The sequence below is a fragment of the Chaetodon auriga genome, chromosome 4, assembly GCF_051107435.1.
Source record: "Chaetodon auriga isolate fChaAug3 chromosome 4, fChaAug3.hap1, whole genome shotgun sequence".
In the NCBI taxonomy this organism is placed as follows: Eukaryota; Metazoa; Chordata; class Actinopteri; order Chaetodontiformes; family Chaetodontidae; genus Chaetodon; species Chaetodon auriga.
This window is the reverse complement of record NC_135077.1, coordinates 19,974,584-19,991,346: the sequence shown is the minus strand read 5'-3', so window position 1 is coordinate 19,991,346 and position 16,763 is coordinate 19,974,584. Positions and strand designations below refer to the sequence as shown.

The following is a 16,763-nucleotide window of genomic DNA, read 5'->3' as shown; positions in this document are numbered from 1 at the left end:
ACCGGGGCGGCGATGTGTAGCCTGTAATTAGGATTAGACCAGGTTGATAATCTCTAGTGAAACGGGGGAACTCAATGTGGAATCCTTAACATTAGCGATTTCTATTATTTATTATTTAAGGCGATTAAGGGGTCACAGCACTGCCTGTCAGAGACATTGATCATCGCTTCATAGCTGCTCCAAGATGTCACACCTTCTTCTTCTTCTGTGTGTGTGTGTGTGTGTGTGTGTGTGTGTGTGTGTGTGTGTGTAAAGCCAGAGGTGTTGTGAAAAATTGGAGCCATACAGGCAAAGCAAATACATACAAGAGTCGTTGTTTTCCACCAGAACGCCTTCAAACCTCCCAGAGACTCACAAGTATCTCATCCTATAGACGTGATCATATTAAACAAATGAGACAGCCCGCGTTAATCACAACGTGATTAAATGTTGTAATTATGCCACTGATGATGTGCTTTAATTAGAGGAAAGATAAGATAATAGCCTGCTATGACAAGTGTATAGATTTCCCATTAAATAGAGAAAATTATCTTCTAAAAAAAAATCCACTTTCGCGCGCACTTGTTAAGTCACTGGTGTCAAACACAGCGCGAAAAATAATACAAAATATGGCAAAATAGGTTAGAAATGTTCCTCATTTATTTCTGTAATTTCCACGAGTTTTTTCAAGATTTATAAAATTGTCACAGCAAGACAGTAGAACAAACTGCGGGCGATAACATGAAGCACTTCCTCCAGCCTACCTTCAATTTAGACAATAATCCTTTTTTTGGATTAATTTTTACAATTTTTATTTTTGCTTCAGCTGCAATCATGAAATCATAGAAAAATATATTTGGCTTCAGGAGAATAACTGATGTATTTTGTGGAGTTGAGCATTCATCAGAAACGCAATTGTCTTCCTGAAATCTGTCTGCGGCAGTCAACAATAAAATAAATTCAGGCGCAATAAATCGGAAATCAAAAAGTCTCTGAACTTCATAATAGTTGGTTGGTTAACGAGGTGTTGGTGGTGAGAAGGAGAGTCATTTGGAATAAATGCCTTGTCGCAGACTGCCCATGCGCAGAGTCCCCAGCGGCGGCGGTGGTGGAGGTGGAGGTGGTGGTGGTGGAGGTGGTGGTGGTGTGGCTAATGAAGAATAATAAATCATGAAAGGGTTTTTCAGGTACGGCTGGAAAGTGTGTGTGTGTGTGTGTGCGTGTGTGTGTGTGTGAGAGAGAGAGAGCTGCAGAGAGAGAGAGGGTGTGTGTGTGAGTGTGTGTGTGTGTGAGAGAGAGAGAGAGAGAGAGAGAGAGAGAGAGAGAGAGAGAGAGAGAGAGAGAGAGAGGCGGAGAGAGACTCAGTCTGCCCTTCGCCTCAGAGCAGAGGCAGTTCGGGTCCCCGCAGCATTCAACGTAGTCGAAGAGGTACAGTACAGAGACTGTCACCGCCATTACTTCTCACTTACGGTCATTTCAAGAAGGAAACTTTTGACCAAAAAAAACAAAAAAAACAAAAAGCCAAACAGGTCAACCGAAGCGGCAGCAGTTTTACACTTGAAGTATTTTGGAAATCCTAAGAGACGGAAAGAAACTTTTGAATTTTTTTTTTCTGGCGTCGTCTTGGAGGAGTTCTGCAGAAAAAAATTAAAAAATCCAAGGCAAAAAATATATTTATATAAAACAAGGTGGAGTCGGTTGCAGGGGAAAAAACAGGTTTCTTTTTTCTTTTCTTTCCTTTTTTTTTCTTTCTTTCTTTCTTTTTTTTTTTTTTGAACCATCGCGCCACAAGTCCGCAAAGGAAAACGCACCGGCTGCGCTCGGTCGCGTGGCTCGTCGGCGCCTGCGAGCTCTCATTTGCCAAAAAGACGAGACACCTCCGAACCTCCGCTAGTAATAATAAATAGATGTGATAACTTCAGTGTTGGACCGTCTTCTGCCTGCACTTTATTCGACAGTGACTTGAGATTCCTGCGAAACAATTGGGCTTCAACTCCCGACCGAGGAGGCGGAGTCTTAACTTATTAAAAGGAACTTGCCGAGGCTTGGACGCCCGCAAATATGATGATGATGTCTCTGAACAGCAAGCAGCCTTTTGCCATGGCTCACACCAGCTTGCCCGAACCGAAGTACTCGTTGCATTCCTCCTCGTCCTCCACTCTGACTTCCAATGCACCCTCGTCCTCCTGCTCGTCCTCCCGACACAGCAGCACCATCATCAGCAGCAGCAGCGGCAGCTCGGAGGCGATGCGCAGAGCCTGTCTCCCAACCCCACCGGTACGTATTCTGCATAATCACTGCTTAAAGGCACATTTTGACAGCCCACTTTTTTGCTTGATGTTTTTTTCATGTCTGCACAGCAAATCACCCAACACCTCCATATTTTTTTCCTCTGCTCAACTTATGTATTCAGTCGGCTTTGCCTTTCGTATTAATTTTTATGACCTGGGATGTTGCATGTGTCTTGTTTTGTGTGCTCCTTTTTTAGGATTTCTTTTTTTCACATTCTGGAAATGTTTTAAACCGAGGAGTGGAGGGAGAATTCCCTGCTGACAGTTATGTGTGCATTCTATTTGCAATTGCAGAGCAATATATTCGGAGGCTTGGATGAGAGTTTGTTGGCCCGGGCTGAAGCTCTAGCGGCGGTGGATATAGTCTCGCAGACCAAGAGCCACCACCACCCTCCACATCACAGTCCCTTCAAGCCGGACGCAACCTACCACACCATGAACACTCTCCCCTGCACCTCGTCTTCCTCCTCCTCCTCCTCGGTGCCTATTTCTCATCCGTCCGCCTTGGCCGGCCACCACCATCACCACCACCATCACCACCACCACCAGCCCCACCAGGCGCTGGAGGGGGACCTGCTGGACCACATCACTCCGGGACTGGCACTAGGAGCCATGGCAGGGCCGGATAGCTCGGTGGTTTCCACGCCTGCGCACCCTGCCCACATGGCGGGCATGAACCACATGCACCAGGCAGCCATCAACATGGCTCATGCCCACGGGCTACCACCGCACATGGGCATGAGCGACGTGGACGCCGATCCAAGGGACTTGGAAGCCTTCGCGGAGAGGTTTAAGCAGAGACGGATCAAACTCGGGGTTACCCAGGCGGATGTAGGGTCAGCTTTAGCCAGCCTGAAGATTCCTGGGGTGGGCTCCCTCAGCCAAAGCACCATCTGCCGATTCGAGTCCCTCACGCTCTCTCACAACAACATGATTGCTTTGAAGCCCATCCTGCAAGCGTGGCTCGAAGAAGCCGAGAAATCGCACAGGGAGAAACTTAATAAACCCGAGTTGTTCAACGGCGCGGAGAAAAAGAGGAAGCGCACGTCGATAGCCGCGCCGGAGAAGCGATCACTGGAGGCCTATTTTGCCATTCAGCCGCGTCCCTCCTCGGAGAAAATCGCAGCGATCGCGGAGAAGCTGGACCTCAAAAAGAACGTGGTGCGGGTCTGGTTTTGCAACCAGCGGCAGAAACAGAAACGAATGAAATACTCTGCATGCGTCTAAGATCGCTTTAAACCGCCACCTGCCAAAAGACTTGGAGCCGTTTAGAGACGATTTGTATCATATTTCCTAGCCCACACCTTCTTTTTTCAATCATCGATGACTTTGTGCTTTGAACTTGGACAAAAATTCCTAAAATTGAACAATGACTGAAAAACTCGAAAAGCCCCCCCTACCCTCCTTACCCACCCACCCACCCACCTACCCACCCAGCCCCGCACACACACAGTCACGTCTTTTACTCGCTGAGAGGGGAGACGTGGAGTCGAGTAAAGCATCGTTTGACAGAGCAAGTAAGACCACTGTTTCCACACTTCCTATGCTTCACCTGTTTAACGCAGTATGACTTACAGGACTCTGTGCTTTCAGTTCTTCCTTCTGATTCATTTCCAAATGAGGATTAGAGTTTGCAGAAATAGCCCCCCAGTGAAAATAGCGGTGTTACTATTTCCACACAGCGGGGTTAGTTTAACTCAAAGCACTTGGTTGGCGACTAGCGGTGTTTATATATTTTTGGCTTATAGGATAAGCTATATTTCCCCCCCGAGTTCATGACGATGCAGTCTTATTCAGGGTCCACGAGGGGATTAAGAAGACAACACACTAACATTAGATTACTGCCAAATAACCCTCTGTAAATTAATAATTTACTTGTCACACACTTCATTCTGTGTCTAAATGTGTAATTAATTCCACTTATTTTGTTACCATGTGTGATCAGAGTCAGGGATCTATTTTCCAGATGCCCGGGGTTTGGACTGAGGAAGGCTTCTTTATTATCAGGCCTCAGTTTGTGCAGATATCGAAATAGGGACTCACTTGTAAGGATTTCACAGAATTTCGCATTAAAAAAAAAAAAAGATTCTTGCCGGCTGCAATAAGTTTACAATCCAGCGTGGGCCGGTGTCTTATGAACTATTTATTGAGTGAGGTCATGTTTACTTCATTATATATTTATTGGGATTCCCCCCCTCCTCGTTTTGCTTGAGAAAATCAAATTCTGACAGCGAGTTGAGCGTGTTGTTCCGGTTTAAAGGGAAACGACTGTGAAAATGCACAGTCACAAATTTTAATTTCCGATTTCTAACATCTGAGATGGTACAATCGAGATATATATGAGATAGTATTCTCTTTTTAAATTATTTTATGTATGTTTTCTGCTATTTATTTGTATAAATATGCGCGCATCATTATGAAGTCCTTGCTTGTTAAAAATCACCTTGTTTAAGTAATGTTTTTTCTTGAAGAGAAAAGAAACAGCTTCATGGAAGTATACGTGTACAATGTAAATATTTCATTGGAACCAGTCGATGCACATAAATATATCCGTACAGGTTTTTGCTGTATTGCTGTTTTAGCTGAGGTAACTTATTTCTGTAATGTATGTTGCTTTTGGTTCCTGGTTAAATAATTCTATTAATTTATTACATCCATGTAATTTTAATTTATTTAATTATTGAACTGCAATATGTGTTTCATTAAAGAAAAAAAAAAACTTTAACATTTAATCGGACGTTTTCCATGACTACACACTGTGTAATGTGGCGTATTAATATTCCTTTATTTATGCATCTATTTATTTATTGATGAGGAGGATGGAAACGCTTTAGCTGTGGGCTGCACAGCTTTTAAAAGACATTTTGAGGATTCTTTAGGCTTATTTGACTGCAAATATGGCCTCTTCTTTTTAAAAGGTAACGTGATGCTGCCGTTACCAAAAGGTGTCAGGTTTGATCTTAGAAGCAGCCATGAGCCCTGCCTCGGTGCCCATGAGCAAGACACCACCTCTAACCCCACCCCCACCCCGCACCCGGTCTGTTCTCCCACTGTATGGGTAATATAAGAGATGAATAACTAAACTGAAAACGGATTCATGAATTGCTTTTTGTGCTCTAACAGCGTCCTCCTCCAGGCCTCCTCATAACGCAGGCCTTGCAGGAGCCCCTTCCTCTCTATTCCATCAATGTTAAAGACACACGTGGCTCCTCCGCTGACTTGCTGCCAGCTTATGCAGCTCACTGTTGCCTTACCTGAGAGCAAATGCTAATATTCTATTAGAGTCTAATCAGTGGGTCTATGGAGAGCTGGATGGGTCCCTGGAGCGCACACTTGCCAGATGTCAGCCCGCCAGAAAAACAGCTCGCCTGCCAACGCGCCCGTCTCGATTTAAACACACACTCAAACACGCGTCGGGCGTGCGTGCGTGCGTGCGGGCGCGCAGGCTTTGAAGGCAACCTTTGGTTCGAAGTTACGGTTAGGAGCGAAGAGGAGGGTAAAAAAGGGGAAGAGAGGGGAGCGCTTTGAATGTCACGTCCGAGGCAGAGGTGCTGTTGGTGGGCTTCGGGGCTGGCTGGCCCGGCCGGCTCGCGTTTCAGCACCATGGACAGACACCCGAGGGGCTGCTCGGGCCAAACATTAGCATTTCTGAAAGCTGTCCTCCACCTTTCCTCTGATTATTTACAGCACCTGGAATACATTTGCATGGGATTAGTTTTGGATCACTTCAAATTGGCTGGAGCAGCACGTTTGAGCAGGAGGGCGATATTTGCAACACATTCGATGCAGAGAAAATGACTGTTAATCAACAGCCAATTAGAAGTTTTCTCCCTGAAAAAGCTGCGTCAGGTGTTCTGGATTTTTTATAACCATAAAAATATTACCACGCACCTGCAGGCTTCCTTAAAAGTGTCACATGACAGATACCTTAGCTTCCACCAAACATTTTTATTTTTTCATTATTATTTCTAAATACTTTAATTAATCAAACGTGACGCACGTGTCCTCCCTGAGCATTTACCCATTTGAATAAAACGGCCCTAAACTGAAGAACAACGCCCTCATAACACTGATCCACAACCCAAACATGTTCAGCCGCCATCCTCGTGACAAATTAAGAGTATCAAAACGACCCTTATTAATGAGACAGCGATGATGGTTCATCAATTAAAAGATGCTCCTGGTGAGTGCTTCTAATTTCCCCTAAATGAGCCATTCACTTAATACGTTAATAAGAGCGAATTATTAAATTACACATCGAATTATGAAAACCAGATAATTATGAAGAGCGAGTTAAGTAGTCATTAGCTATCCCTGTTAATTACCGCTGGTCAGGGAGGGCTGCCGACTGAGTGTCTCATCGGGAATTGAAATTAACTTTATGCAGTGAGCCTCGCTGCTGCTTGACAAGCACGCACGTGCGCGCACACACACACACTCACACACACTCACACATATACACACTCACATAGGCAGCCTGCTTTCACTTTCTCATATTGGGAGAAAATCGATCTGGATTCTTTGATAGTGAATCAATGTGGCCCCAGCACTGGAAAAAAAAAAAAAAAAAAAAAGACAGACATGCATAAACACACACACACACACACACACACACACACACACACACACACACACACACACACACACACAAAGCAGCAAAAAGGCCTCAGCAGCAGCAGCACAATAAAGAAAATCGAAAGTCTTTTTTTCTATATAATAAATATGTGAAGCAAACAGTTTACCTTGAAGCCACAGAGCCATGGTGCGCTCACACCACGCAGCACCGGGCTTCCGTACATCGAAACGCACACGCGGAACGACACTGTGGGAGCTCCCTACAAAACGAAAAGGGCAGCGCTGTTTCCTTTTGTTATAATTACGCCCTCTGTTTTATTTTTCTCTTTTCCCCTGAACATTTCCCCCCCTTTCACAGGGATGCTGATGAAATTTTAATGAGGCCAGGGACTGTCGGAGCTCCGCCTGGGGACCTGAGAGTAGAATATTTTAACTGTACATTTACGCCAAGTGTCTGCCTTCAAAGACGCGACTGCTCTCGAATTAGACGAACTGCGAGCCATAAAGTGAACGTGCTGCACGCTGGATAGCCCTGGATTTATCATCCGTTGGCTCTTTGGCACCGCCGAAATATTGTGCAACACCCGTCACAGGGATGCCTGGATGTTAAGCAGCATTTGATACTGTCGCCAATCGGTTGTTGTTGATGCAATATTAATCAGCCATCAATAGTCATTAGTTGGTTAAGTGTTTTCCAGAGGTCAATCGATGGAGCAGCATTGGACGGAGAGAAGGATTTTGGTGGGATACTTTTTGATCCAGGATGGCGCACAGAGGAGGGAAAAGCCGCACTGGATCTGCCAATGAAATAGCTCCCCCCCCCCTCTCTCTCTCTCTGTTGCTCCACAATCGCGCACGCGCACACGTTGGAGCCACGCACGGGCTCGCCAACAGACTAGTTGATGGCAGGTGTGGACGCACTTTTTGTTTAAATGCAGGATCGAAGAAACGCACGTTGAAATCCTGACTCTTTTAATGCTGATTGAAGAGTGCATCGTTAATGAAGCCACGTGGCCAATCACAGAGCTGCTCATCACGCCATCATCATAATAATAATCTACAATACTGCAGTTTGAGGCTGATATGGAAAAGTTAGGTGGTTCTGTAGCTACCGGTTTTAGACGTGACACCTTTACACAAGCATGAAATTGCGGTGGAGCAAAAGTGCTGTTTTCTGACGTGAGGGTAAAAAATAAACAATATTTGCCGGAAATCGACGTTATTTATACGTTTAATTTGATTTAAAAAAAAAACAAACAAAAAAACAAACAAACAATGGTTTGAGGAAAAGGCCAGGTTTAACATTAACCCTGAAACGTGGCTGTGCTGCTGTCCAGACAAGCGTAGGCAAGAATTCCTCCTTTATTAAAAATGGATGAGATCTCTGCATTCATTGTCATTTCACATGTTTTTTTTTTTCTTTCCAAAGCAAGAAATAAAAAGCAACGCTTTCAAGTCACTGTCAGGTAGCCTTCCTCCAATCAATTGTGATTTACCGAAATTTGGAGATTTGCACGACGAATCGGACAAAATGCGCATTCATAAAAAAAAAAAAAAAAGCAAAGACAAAAAAAAAGCCTTTTAATTTAATGCCATTGGAAACGCTCACAGCCTCCATAAGTAAAATCGCTCAGGGGCGTGATTAGAGGGGCCACCGTCACCCCTGACATGTGGCTGCCACCAAAATAATGATTCAGAAGCATTTGTCCCCGCAGCTTCAACTCCTCTTATCAATCTGTTATTAATGGAACCGCAAAGTTTTGCTTAACCTCTACAAAACCTGCATATATGGTTCTTCATTGTCCGCACCGTTGATGTCATTTTGTCAATTTGTGGATTTTATTTTTCTGCATGAATCTACATGAATATTCAGCTGCTTTTGCTTGAGGGGGAGTGCTGTCTACTCCCTGGTTAGACTGCTGCAACACAGCCATCTCCAGCACTGCCAGCCTCCTCTAGAATTTATCAAGGACAGATTATGTGTGTTCAGTAAAATTAGCAATTTGGAGGCCGGTGGGGTTTAGCAGTATAGATAATAGTAAATAATTCAGCAATAAGTCCAGTCCAGAGAAATCATTCAGTTATGGGCTGCGACACATTGTGCTGCAAATTAAGCTTCATTTTATTATTTTTTTCTGTGTATTGTTAAAACTGACCTCTCTCCCCACCACCTTTATTATTAAGATCATGCAATGCTTCTTCTTACAGCTAGGGGAGTGTGGGGAGCACCAGTTAGAAAAAAAAAAAAAAAACTCTTTGCACTGTTAGAGTCCATGTAAGCAAGAGGAAGAAATGCCCTTGAAGGGTAAAATGAGTGGCCGTGAAATGAAGTCAGACGACATCTCCAGACTTCTCAGATGAATGAGCAGGAAGGTTGGTCGAGTTCATAAAAGTGACCAACATCTTTGCATAATTGATTTTCCATCTTTTCTTAAACTTTCATGCTCTTTCTGTGCTGACTGTTGCTTAATGGATAAAACCATTTTAAATCAGTACCTGCAGTTAATTATTCAGAAAGGGTAAGACGATCAGCTTTACACGAATTTACATGAGAGGCAGATGCCCATTAAAATTAAGTCAAATTAAATAACCTGCGTGATTTAATCATAATTCCTATTTCTTTCTACCATTAAAGATTCCTTATCACTTTGCCATCAAGCACTTTTAATCCTGTATTGATTAATAAACAGTATTCCCCGAATGTAATCACTAAAAAGCATTTTGATAATCTTAATCAGCTGAACAATAATTTTTAAATAGGTTTCAGATATTTTCACCTTTTGTAAAAGCCAAACACAGTGTGCACGCTGTTCACGCACTGTGTCACACAGTGCTTTAAAGCCCTAACCTGCAGTGTCCCAGAGTCCAGTTAAAGCTTGACTGACGTGCAGAAACAATATAAAACAGCATAATCTTGTTGTGACTTAAATACTCTTAAATTTATTGTGTTGCAAATGATTCAGTTAAAACTTGGTACACAATTCCTTGAACCTTTCATTTGTCTCTGTGTATTATTGTGGACATGCATGAAGCATACTGTGTGTTCTAATATTTATGACGACGTGAAAACACCTTAACAAAGAAAAACTGATAGAAGCTGTAAAAAGCACAGCCCTCCTGCACAGGGCCTCAGATCCCAGCCAAAGTTTGCTGTTTGCAGCACTTTAACGCACTCAGTCACATGCTTAAGATGTTCAATCGGAACACAAACTACGCTGAGCTACGTACAGGGCGGATCAAATCTGAGCTGTGTCGTGCAGACATATTACACGGGCACACGCACCTTCGACATCAGATCTGAATCAGTGGATCCCTCTCAATGCGTACGAATATATCAGCTATTAACTAAATGTGCTCGTCATTTAATTCAGTCACGCCATGTGTACTCAACTATATATTATGACCTCATGTGTAAATTGATGGCATCAAAGTGCCTTCAGCCATCAAATATTTAACAACGTGGGATGTGTATACTGTACACGTTTATGAACAGCTAGGTCTCCTCCTCGCACTCCCTTTCCACCTGATCTTCCTTTTGCAACCACCGGCTGTTACGCTCGCTCGTTCTCAGAGGCTGTTTTGGTGTTCCGAATGAGTAAGTTGTAGACCTCGTAGAGATTGGACCTTAATGAGAAGGTGGTAGAGCTGTCTAGTGGATGTGTGTTCATCGGGCTTTGACAGCCGTGCTCTGTTGCAGATCTATTAATCATACCCACAAGGAGTGCTGGCCTCTCTCTCTCTCTCTCTCCCTCACTCACTCGCTCAGTTTTTCAGTTTATACAGAACAGAATCATTTACATAAAGTCCTTAAGGCAAATAACTGTTGGGGGCTCTAATTTATATCTGATCGAAAATTAGCCGTCATTATGCGCACCATTAGCTGCGTCTTTAATGTGCTTCTAAGCACCATTTGTCAAGCAGCTTGTTAATATCCTTCAAGTCTTTAAAGTTGAGAGCTCATTAAAGACTGCTGTGCCTGCTCTTGATGCCATTTCATAAAATTCTGTGGGAAGGGACTGAACATTTTAAAGTTTTTTTTTTTTTTTTTGCATTGACATTGTCCCCAAAAAAAAAAAAAAAAAAAAAAAGCAGAGGATGAAGTTGTGTGCATCCTGCTCGCTTTACGTCTGATTAGAAACTGGAAAACAAAAGGCGCCTTTCAGTGTGGGAAAGTGTGCTCGGAATCAGAAACTCTAAATAAATTTAGGCAAAACAATTGACTGAAGAATAACGAAACATTTGCTTACAATGTGATCACACCACCAGAAACATCCATATAAGCGCTTATTATCAGGAAAACCAATTCTCTTTTGACTGTGAGAGACTTTGAAGTGAAGACAAATTGTGTTGAAAAGCACACCTCAGATAGGCAAATGAGCCCCTGCGTGTAAACCCTGTACTAGGAGTTGTCTTGCCCACAGCCCATAACAGGAGACCCTCACAGGCCCAATCTTTGCCTATGGGTAATGGGAGTTATGCTGCTTTATTATTGGTTAAAACTCCAGTGTCCTTAGTCTTTTTTTTTCCTCCAGTATAACAGATTCCTCCAGGCTAAAGCAATAAAGAGAGTAATTAGAATGCTAAAGACAGATGTAAATAAAGGGAATGAGACAGTGGTGAGAGATGAGGCGTCTAGGTCACACACTCTCATCAAAAACCCAGTTGGTAGCAAATGACACAACGTTCAGTGCCAGAGGCCTGGGGCTACGACTGCAAACCAGAGGACATAATGGACTAAATTATGGCCTCAATGGCTATGCATCTCAAAGCACCAATAAGGACACACACACACACACACACACACACACACACACACACACACACACACACACACACACCCCAAACACAGATCTACTCTATGAACGGATTAAATTATTACATCTTTGTAAAGCATTACGTAATGTATGCACATTATGCAGCATATCAAAACAATATGCTGTTATGAAGCAGAGTGATTCAGGAGTCACACCCCGAAAAAACAACGTCAACTGACCGCCCTCTGATGGTCGCCACTCACTCTTAAAGCTTCTGTCCAGCAATACAGGAGCACTTTTTGTAAAATCAAGACCTGGATTTACTCTGGCACGGACTTTCACAAGTACTCCTTCTATCCAAATATCATTTGGATTGATAAAAATGTGGAAAAGCGGATGAATTTTGTAGGATTAGATGGACAGTGTAGTGGATGAATAAGAGACGTGTGAGGAGGCAGACCCCTGCAAACATCAACACTAAACACCACACACATGAGATTACATGCATGAAGAGGGGGCTGGGCTAATTAAAGTATTTGCATTATTAAAAATACATTAAGTACTAGAATGCCATCATATTTAACAACATGAGACACTAATAAATGAGCCCACTTTTAGTGATAAAGGAAATCTCACAGGATTTATTTTAAGTCAAAGAATCAGGTCAGCAAAGCAGAGAAAACACTGAATATCCAAACCAGTCGTCATTTCTTCCTACTTTTATTACGACTTTTCTGATTTAATGAATTTGATCAATACTTTTTTGTATATCATTTCTTCTCATGTCTAGAAATAGATTTTTGGAGATTATTATCAGAGGAAATATGTTTCATTGCCCATCCACTTTGGTTTTGTGGACCTGCATCTTGTATCCGGTGTGAAAACTGTCATATCCTGGAGATGACCATTTCAGGAAAGACAAGAAAAGGAGGCTGACAATGACTCATCAAGGCATTTCAAGGAAATTTTTAAAAAAAATCTGTGATTGGTGTGAACTCCAGAGTTTTACGGTACAGAAACTGAGGCGATAGAGGACAAAAATCAGATACACTCAGAATCCCATAAAACTGTTTTACACACTTTGGATCTCGCCTCGTTAATGAGACCCTCTATAAGTTTCCCACACACAGTGCTTTATGTCTGTTCATCTTTTATGTTCCTCAGAGTGTGCGGAAACGTATACTGTACATGGATGTAGCGTAGAGTGAGATATCAACGTTGTAGATTTATGACATGCTTTGTTAATAACTGCGATGAACTCTAGTGGTCTTGCTGGAGCACATCAGGACTCTACCACAGATTCATACGTCCAGAATTTAATTTGTAAATGCATCTCGTCCTTTTAAATGCTTGCAAAGTGGCAGGTGCAATTTTAGCATTATATTGACACGTCATAGTAAGTTTTCTGGAAATTCAATTGAGAGACCTTTTAGTGATAAAACAACCAGATGGGAGTGATTATTTATGTTGCATCCAGCAAATTAAATACCTGACAAATCAGGGCACTTTGGCAAAATGATGAAAAACATGTGTGCCGCTCAATGATTTGCCTCAACCAGAGATATCAAATGGATAAATTAATGGTACAGAAAGATCTGTGATGGTTGATAAACTATGAAACACATCACCCAACGTGATGCTGTGGGCTTACGATGACAGAAAAATGTGCAGTAGTGTGTTTTTAAAAAAAAAAAAACGTTTTCCTTTAGACAGAAGAATACGGAAGGAAATCCATGTCATCTATAAGAAAAAAAAGCTGAAACACAAGTGGACAGTAACAAAAGCATGAGGTGCTAATAGGTAACATAATGTAAAGATTTAATCCACACACACACACACACACACACACACACACACACACACACACACAGCCCGTCTGCTTACAATCCCACAGTTTTCCACCCACTCGGGCCTTACAGAAAACCTCCAATCTTTTCACGTCTCACATTTATGACTTTTCTGGATCATCTGTGTGCAGTAAGACCATAATTACAGTATTTCTGACAGCACTTTAAGGCAGTCTTTAATGGTCTTATCCTGGCTGCGGATTGTTAGCTGCCAATCATGCTGGAAACGAGCCATCAGACAAATTTCAGCAAGGCATTTCCATCTGAAGACTGCGACTGAAAATCCAGACTTCATACAAATATGGAGCAAGTGCAGACAAAGTGTTTCCTTGTGCATTTCTTTATTTTACTGAAATATTACACGTATGTAAAAGATGACAGCCTATACCTTTCAGAAAAGCTCAACATATTTCTGCTTGACCATCAAGTCCACATTGCGAGCAGTACGTCAGCTACCGTAATGAAATGAGAGGTATATAGCATTTTTATTGCCGGTGACAAAAGTTGCATGATCTTGCCATGCAAATACTTTGTCGGAAATAATGTCTGAGCAAAGCAAGTTGATGCCACCCACTATATTAGATTACACTGTGCTGTTGAAATGTGTGCTTCGGAGGTGCCTTTGCAAAAGGTTGATGACTTTGGATATATTTCACCTGCCGCTCTGGGCTATTATTGCTTGAGATACAGACTATAGTCAGAACCCTGATGGAGCGATCCTGAATGGCCAACGTCCCTGGTAAAACCATATAAGGTGATTCAATGCGAACATAAAGAAATGTTAACGATCGTCAAAGACCTTTGTGTTGGATGGCTTTCCTTCCAGTTACTCTTTCTTTCTCACTCTCTGCTGTCCTTTTTGTTCTCACTTTCTGAGAGCACCCAAAGTGTGAGCACGTGTCGATTGTATTTTTCCATGAGAGCATTTTGAGGAAAATAATAAATCTGCTACTGACTTAATAAGAATCGTCCCCAAAAAAGAATCTGGCCATTGAAAACCCTCAATATATTCTAGCATGTTTCTTCAAAACTGCTTATACTGACAGTGAGCTTTTCTGGGGAGATGTCTGTGTGTCTCAGTGGCTGTGCTGTGAAATGTGGCAGACAGACATAGTTTCTGACCTCTATATAGCAGTGTGGAAGGACCTCAACAGCTGTAAACAACACTGCAATCAGTGTCCCATCTGCTCCCATGTCCCACTTGTGTGGATGCCTTTTTGCCATTTCTTTCACCCTCTGCCAAGTGGCTGCCTCAGGACATCTAACCCAGAGAAAAGAGCTCATTTACCCAAGGAGGAAAGAAGCAAACTAGATTTCTGAGTGTGTTTGCTAACAGGGAAACTTGGTTGTGGCAGAGTCTAATAGAGTTAGATGGATTATAATATGCAAAATGTGCCATTTTACAGAAACAACAGTTCATCAAACCGCACTAAGACATCATTTCTGTGACGAATTAACATGAAAATAATGGGGGATCAACCAAGATCGAGCAGCTAACCAGCTGTCAAAGCAGCTTTTACATGTTGACTTAACCTCTATTAACCCCTGTTCAGGCCAATGATGCTTCGCAGGGACTATATGAAGTGGGCACTTGAGCTACACCCACTCCAAAGGTAAGTGGTATGACTCCTGTGTGTAAGCATTTAAAGCCCACTCTGTGAATCTACAAATGCATCATTACTGAGCATGGGCCCCCGTTTTATTTGTCTAGTCCGCAACGTGATACACATTCCCGGCCATGTTTCAAAAACTGTTCCACTGATCTACAGTTGGTGGAGGGAAATATAGCGCTAAGCTAGCAAAGGCAGTAAAGACGACTGCAAACATGGATGCACCATGGCAGAAAAAAATCTAATATCCCGTGTTTTTTGAGGAAGGGCATGCAATGCATTTGTCAGGCTTTAAATGACAACTTCACCATCCTGAAAATCTTGTTTTTGCCGACCTCCAGTGGTTAAATTTCTCACCTTGCGACACACCACGCAGTGATGCTGTGCTTGATCAGAAGTCAAACAGACTACAAACGTTCGACCAGAGAGGATAGTGAAACACTGCTTTTCATCAGTTTAGTTACTCGTTAAGGACATGCTTTTTGGTGCGAAACACTCATCATTAACACGAATACCTTTGCTTTCTAGAACATTCCATGGAGGTTCTCCATCTCCATCCAGGGACATGCAAATACATACTGTTTATTAAATTGTGCTGTCTGGACCTGATGACTTGGTATTTCATATAGGAAAAATGCTTTTCTGAGTTTTCCAGTTTGTCCTGGTTGTCTGTCTGGCTTTTGGTTAGTTTTGGTTGAGACATTCCTCAGAAAATCTTCTTTTAGTGCAGAGATTAGACCGGAAGTGAAAGAAGGTAGAAGAGTCTGTGTGGCACGTTTTCTATGGCTATACTCTCTTTCCCAATAATGCCATTAATCATGACGTAGCACGCTTCTGCCTCAGGGATGCTTGTACTGTGGAAGCATGATGCCATTTCCAATAAGCGCGGTCACACCTGGTGTTTTAGAGTTGAATGTTGGATGGTCAGTCTAGCCAATCTGTACAGCCACAAGCTGATGTAAGCAAATACCTGATTTTATTTGATGTCCTTCTTGCAGGAGAGTCCATCCTCCCGATCTTCTATGATGATATTTTCAAGGCTGTAACACACATGTGCCACAAATACATCAACAAGGGGAACAAATTAATATATGAACATACAAAGAACATGCACACATTTGATGTGGTTAATAGAGTGATGTGAAAATGGTTAGAATTGGATAAAAGGAAGTTGGTGTCTGTACATATGTGTGTTCATGTGAGCGTGTGTGTGTCCTCTTAGAACATTAAGAGCAGCAGCATAATTGCCACATGACCACTACCATTACAACATCAGAATAAAATCAAAACCAACATATTAATTATAAGTCTTATAATAAATTCTCCAAATTATTATTTAAGTTACACGATATTTAAGCTGTTCTAGTCCAGATATTTCAATTACTTGTTGGATAAAAAAAATTAATTAAGAGCCACTGAGATAAAGTCCTTCTTTTGCTGTTTCCAGCTTCTTAAATGCAAACATTTGCTGCTTTTCTCTGTTTTACATTGTTAACATTTCTGATGGCAAACATGCCGTTGCTTACAGGGTGACAGGTAAAAGGAGAGAAACACACCTGAGGTTGACATGGTGCATGACTGTCAGACTCGAGCTAGCTGCTCTTTAGCACACAGAAAGTAAGAGGTCTCACTCTGCCACTATTTCCCAGTACCACGAATGTCACCTACACAGTCATTCCCCTCTTCTTCTTCTTCATCTTTGGATTA

At 42.4% G+C, this 16,763-nt stretch overlaps 1 protein-coding gene across 1 annotated transcript; it reads left to right on the top strand.

The window, feature by feature from the left end:
- The first annotated feature begins 628 nt into the window (after positions 1-628).
- On the top strand, positions 629-4,995 carry pou4f2 (POU class 4 homeobox 2). The gene is made up of 2 exons (XM_076729416.1): positions 629-2,256; positions 2,565-4,995. Exons 1-2 carry the CDS (start codon positions 2,041-2,043, stop codon positions 3,495-3,497), a joined length of 1,149 nt encoding a protein of 382 aa, XP_076585531.1. The 5' UTR covers positions 629-2,040; the 3' UTR covers positions 3,498-4,995.
- The last annotated feature ends 11,768 nt before the right edge of the window (positions 4,996-16,763 follow it).

Excerpts from the sequence above, each read along its gene's own strand:
- pou4f2 (XM_076729416.1), top strand. The coding sequence starts at position 2,041 with ATGATGATGATGTCTCTGAACAGCAAGCAGCCTTTTGCCATGGCTCAC. Across the intron at positions 2,257-2,564 it reads CCTGTCTCCCAACCCCACCG|AGCAATATATTCGGAGGCTT; the intron begins GTACGTATTCTG and ends TTGCAATTGCAG.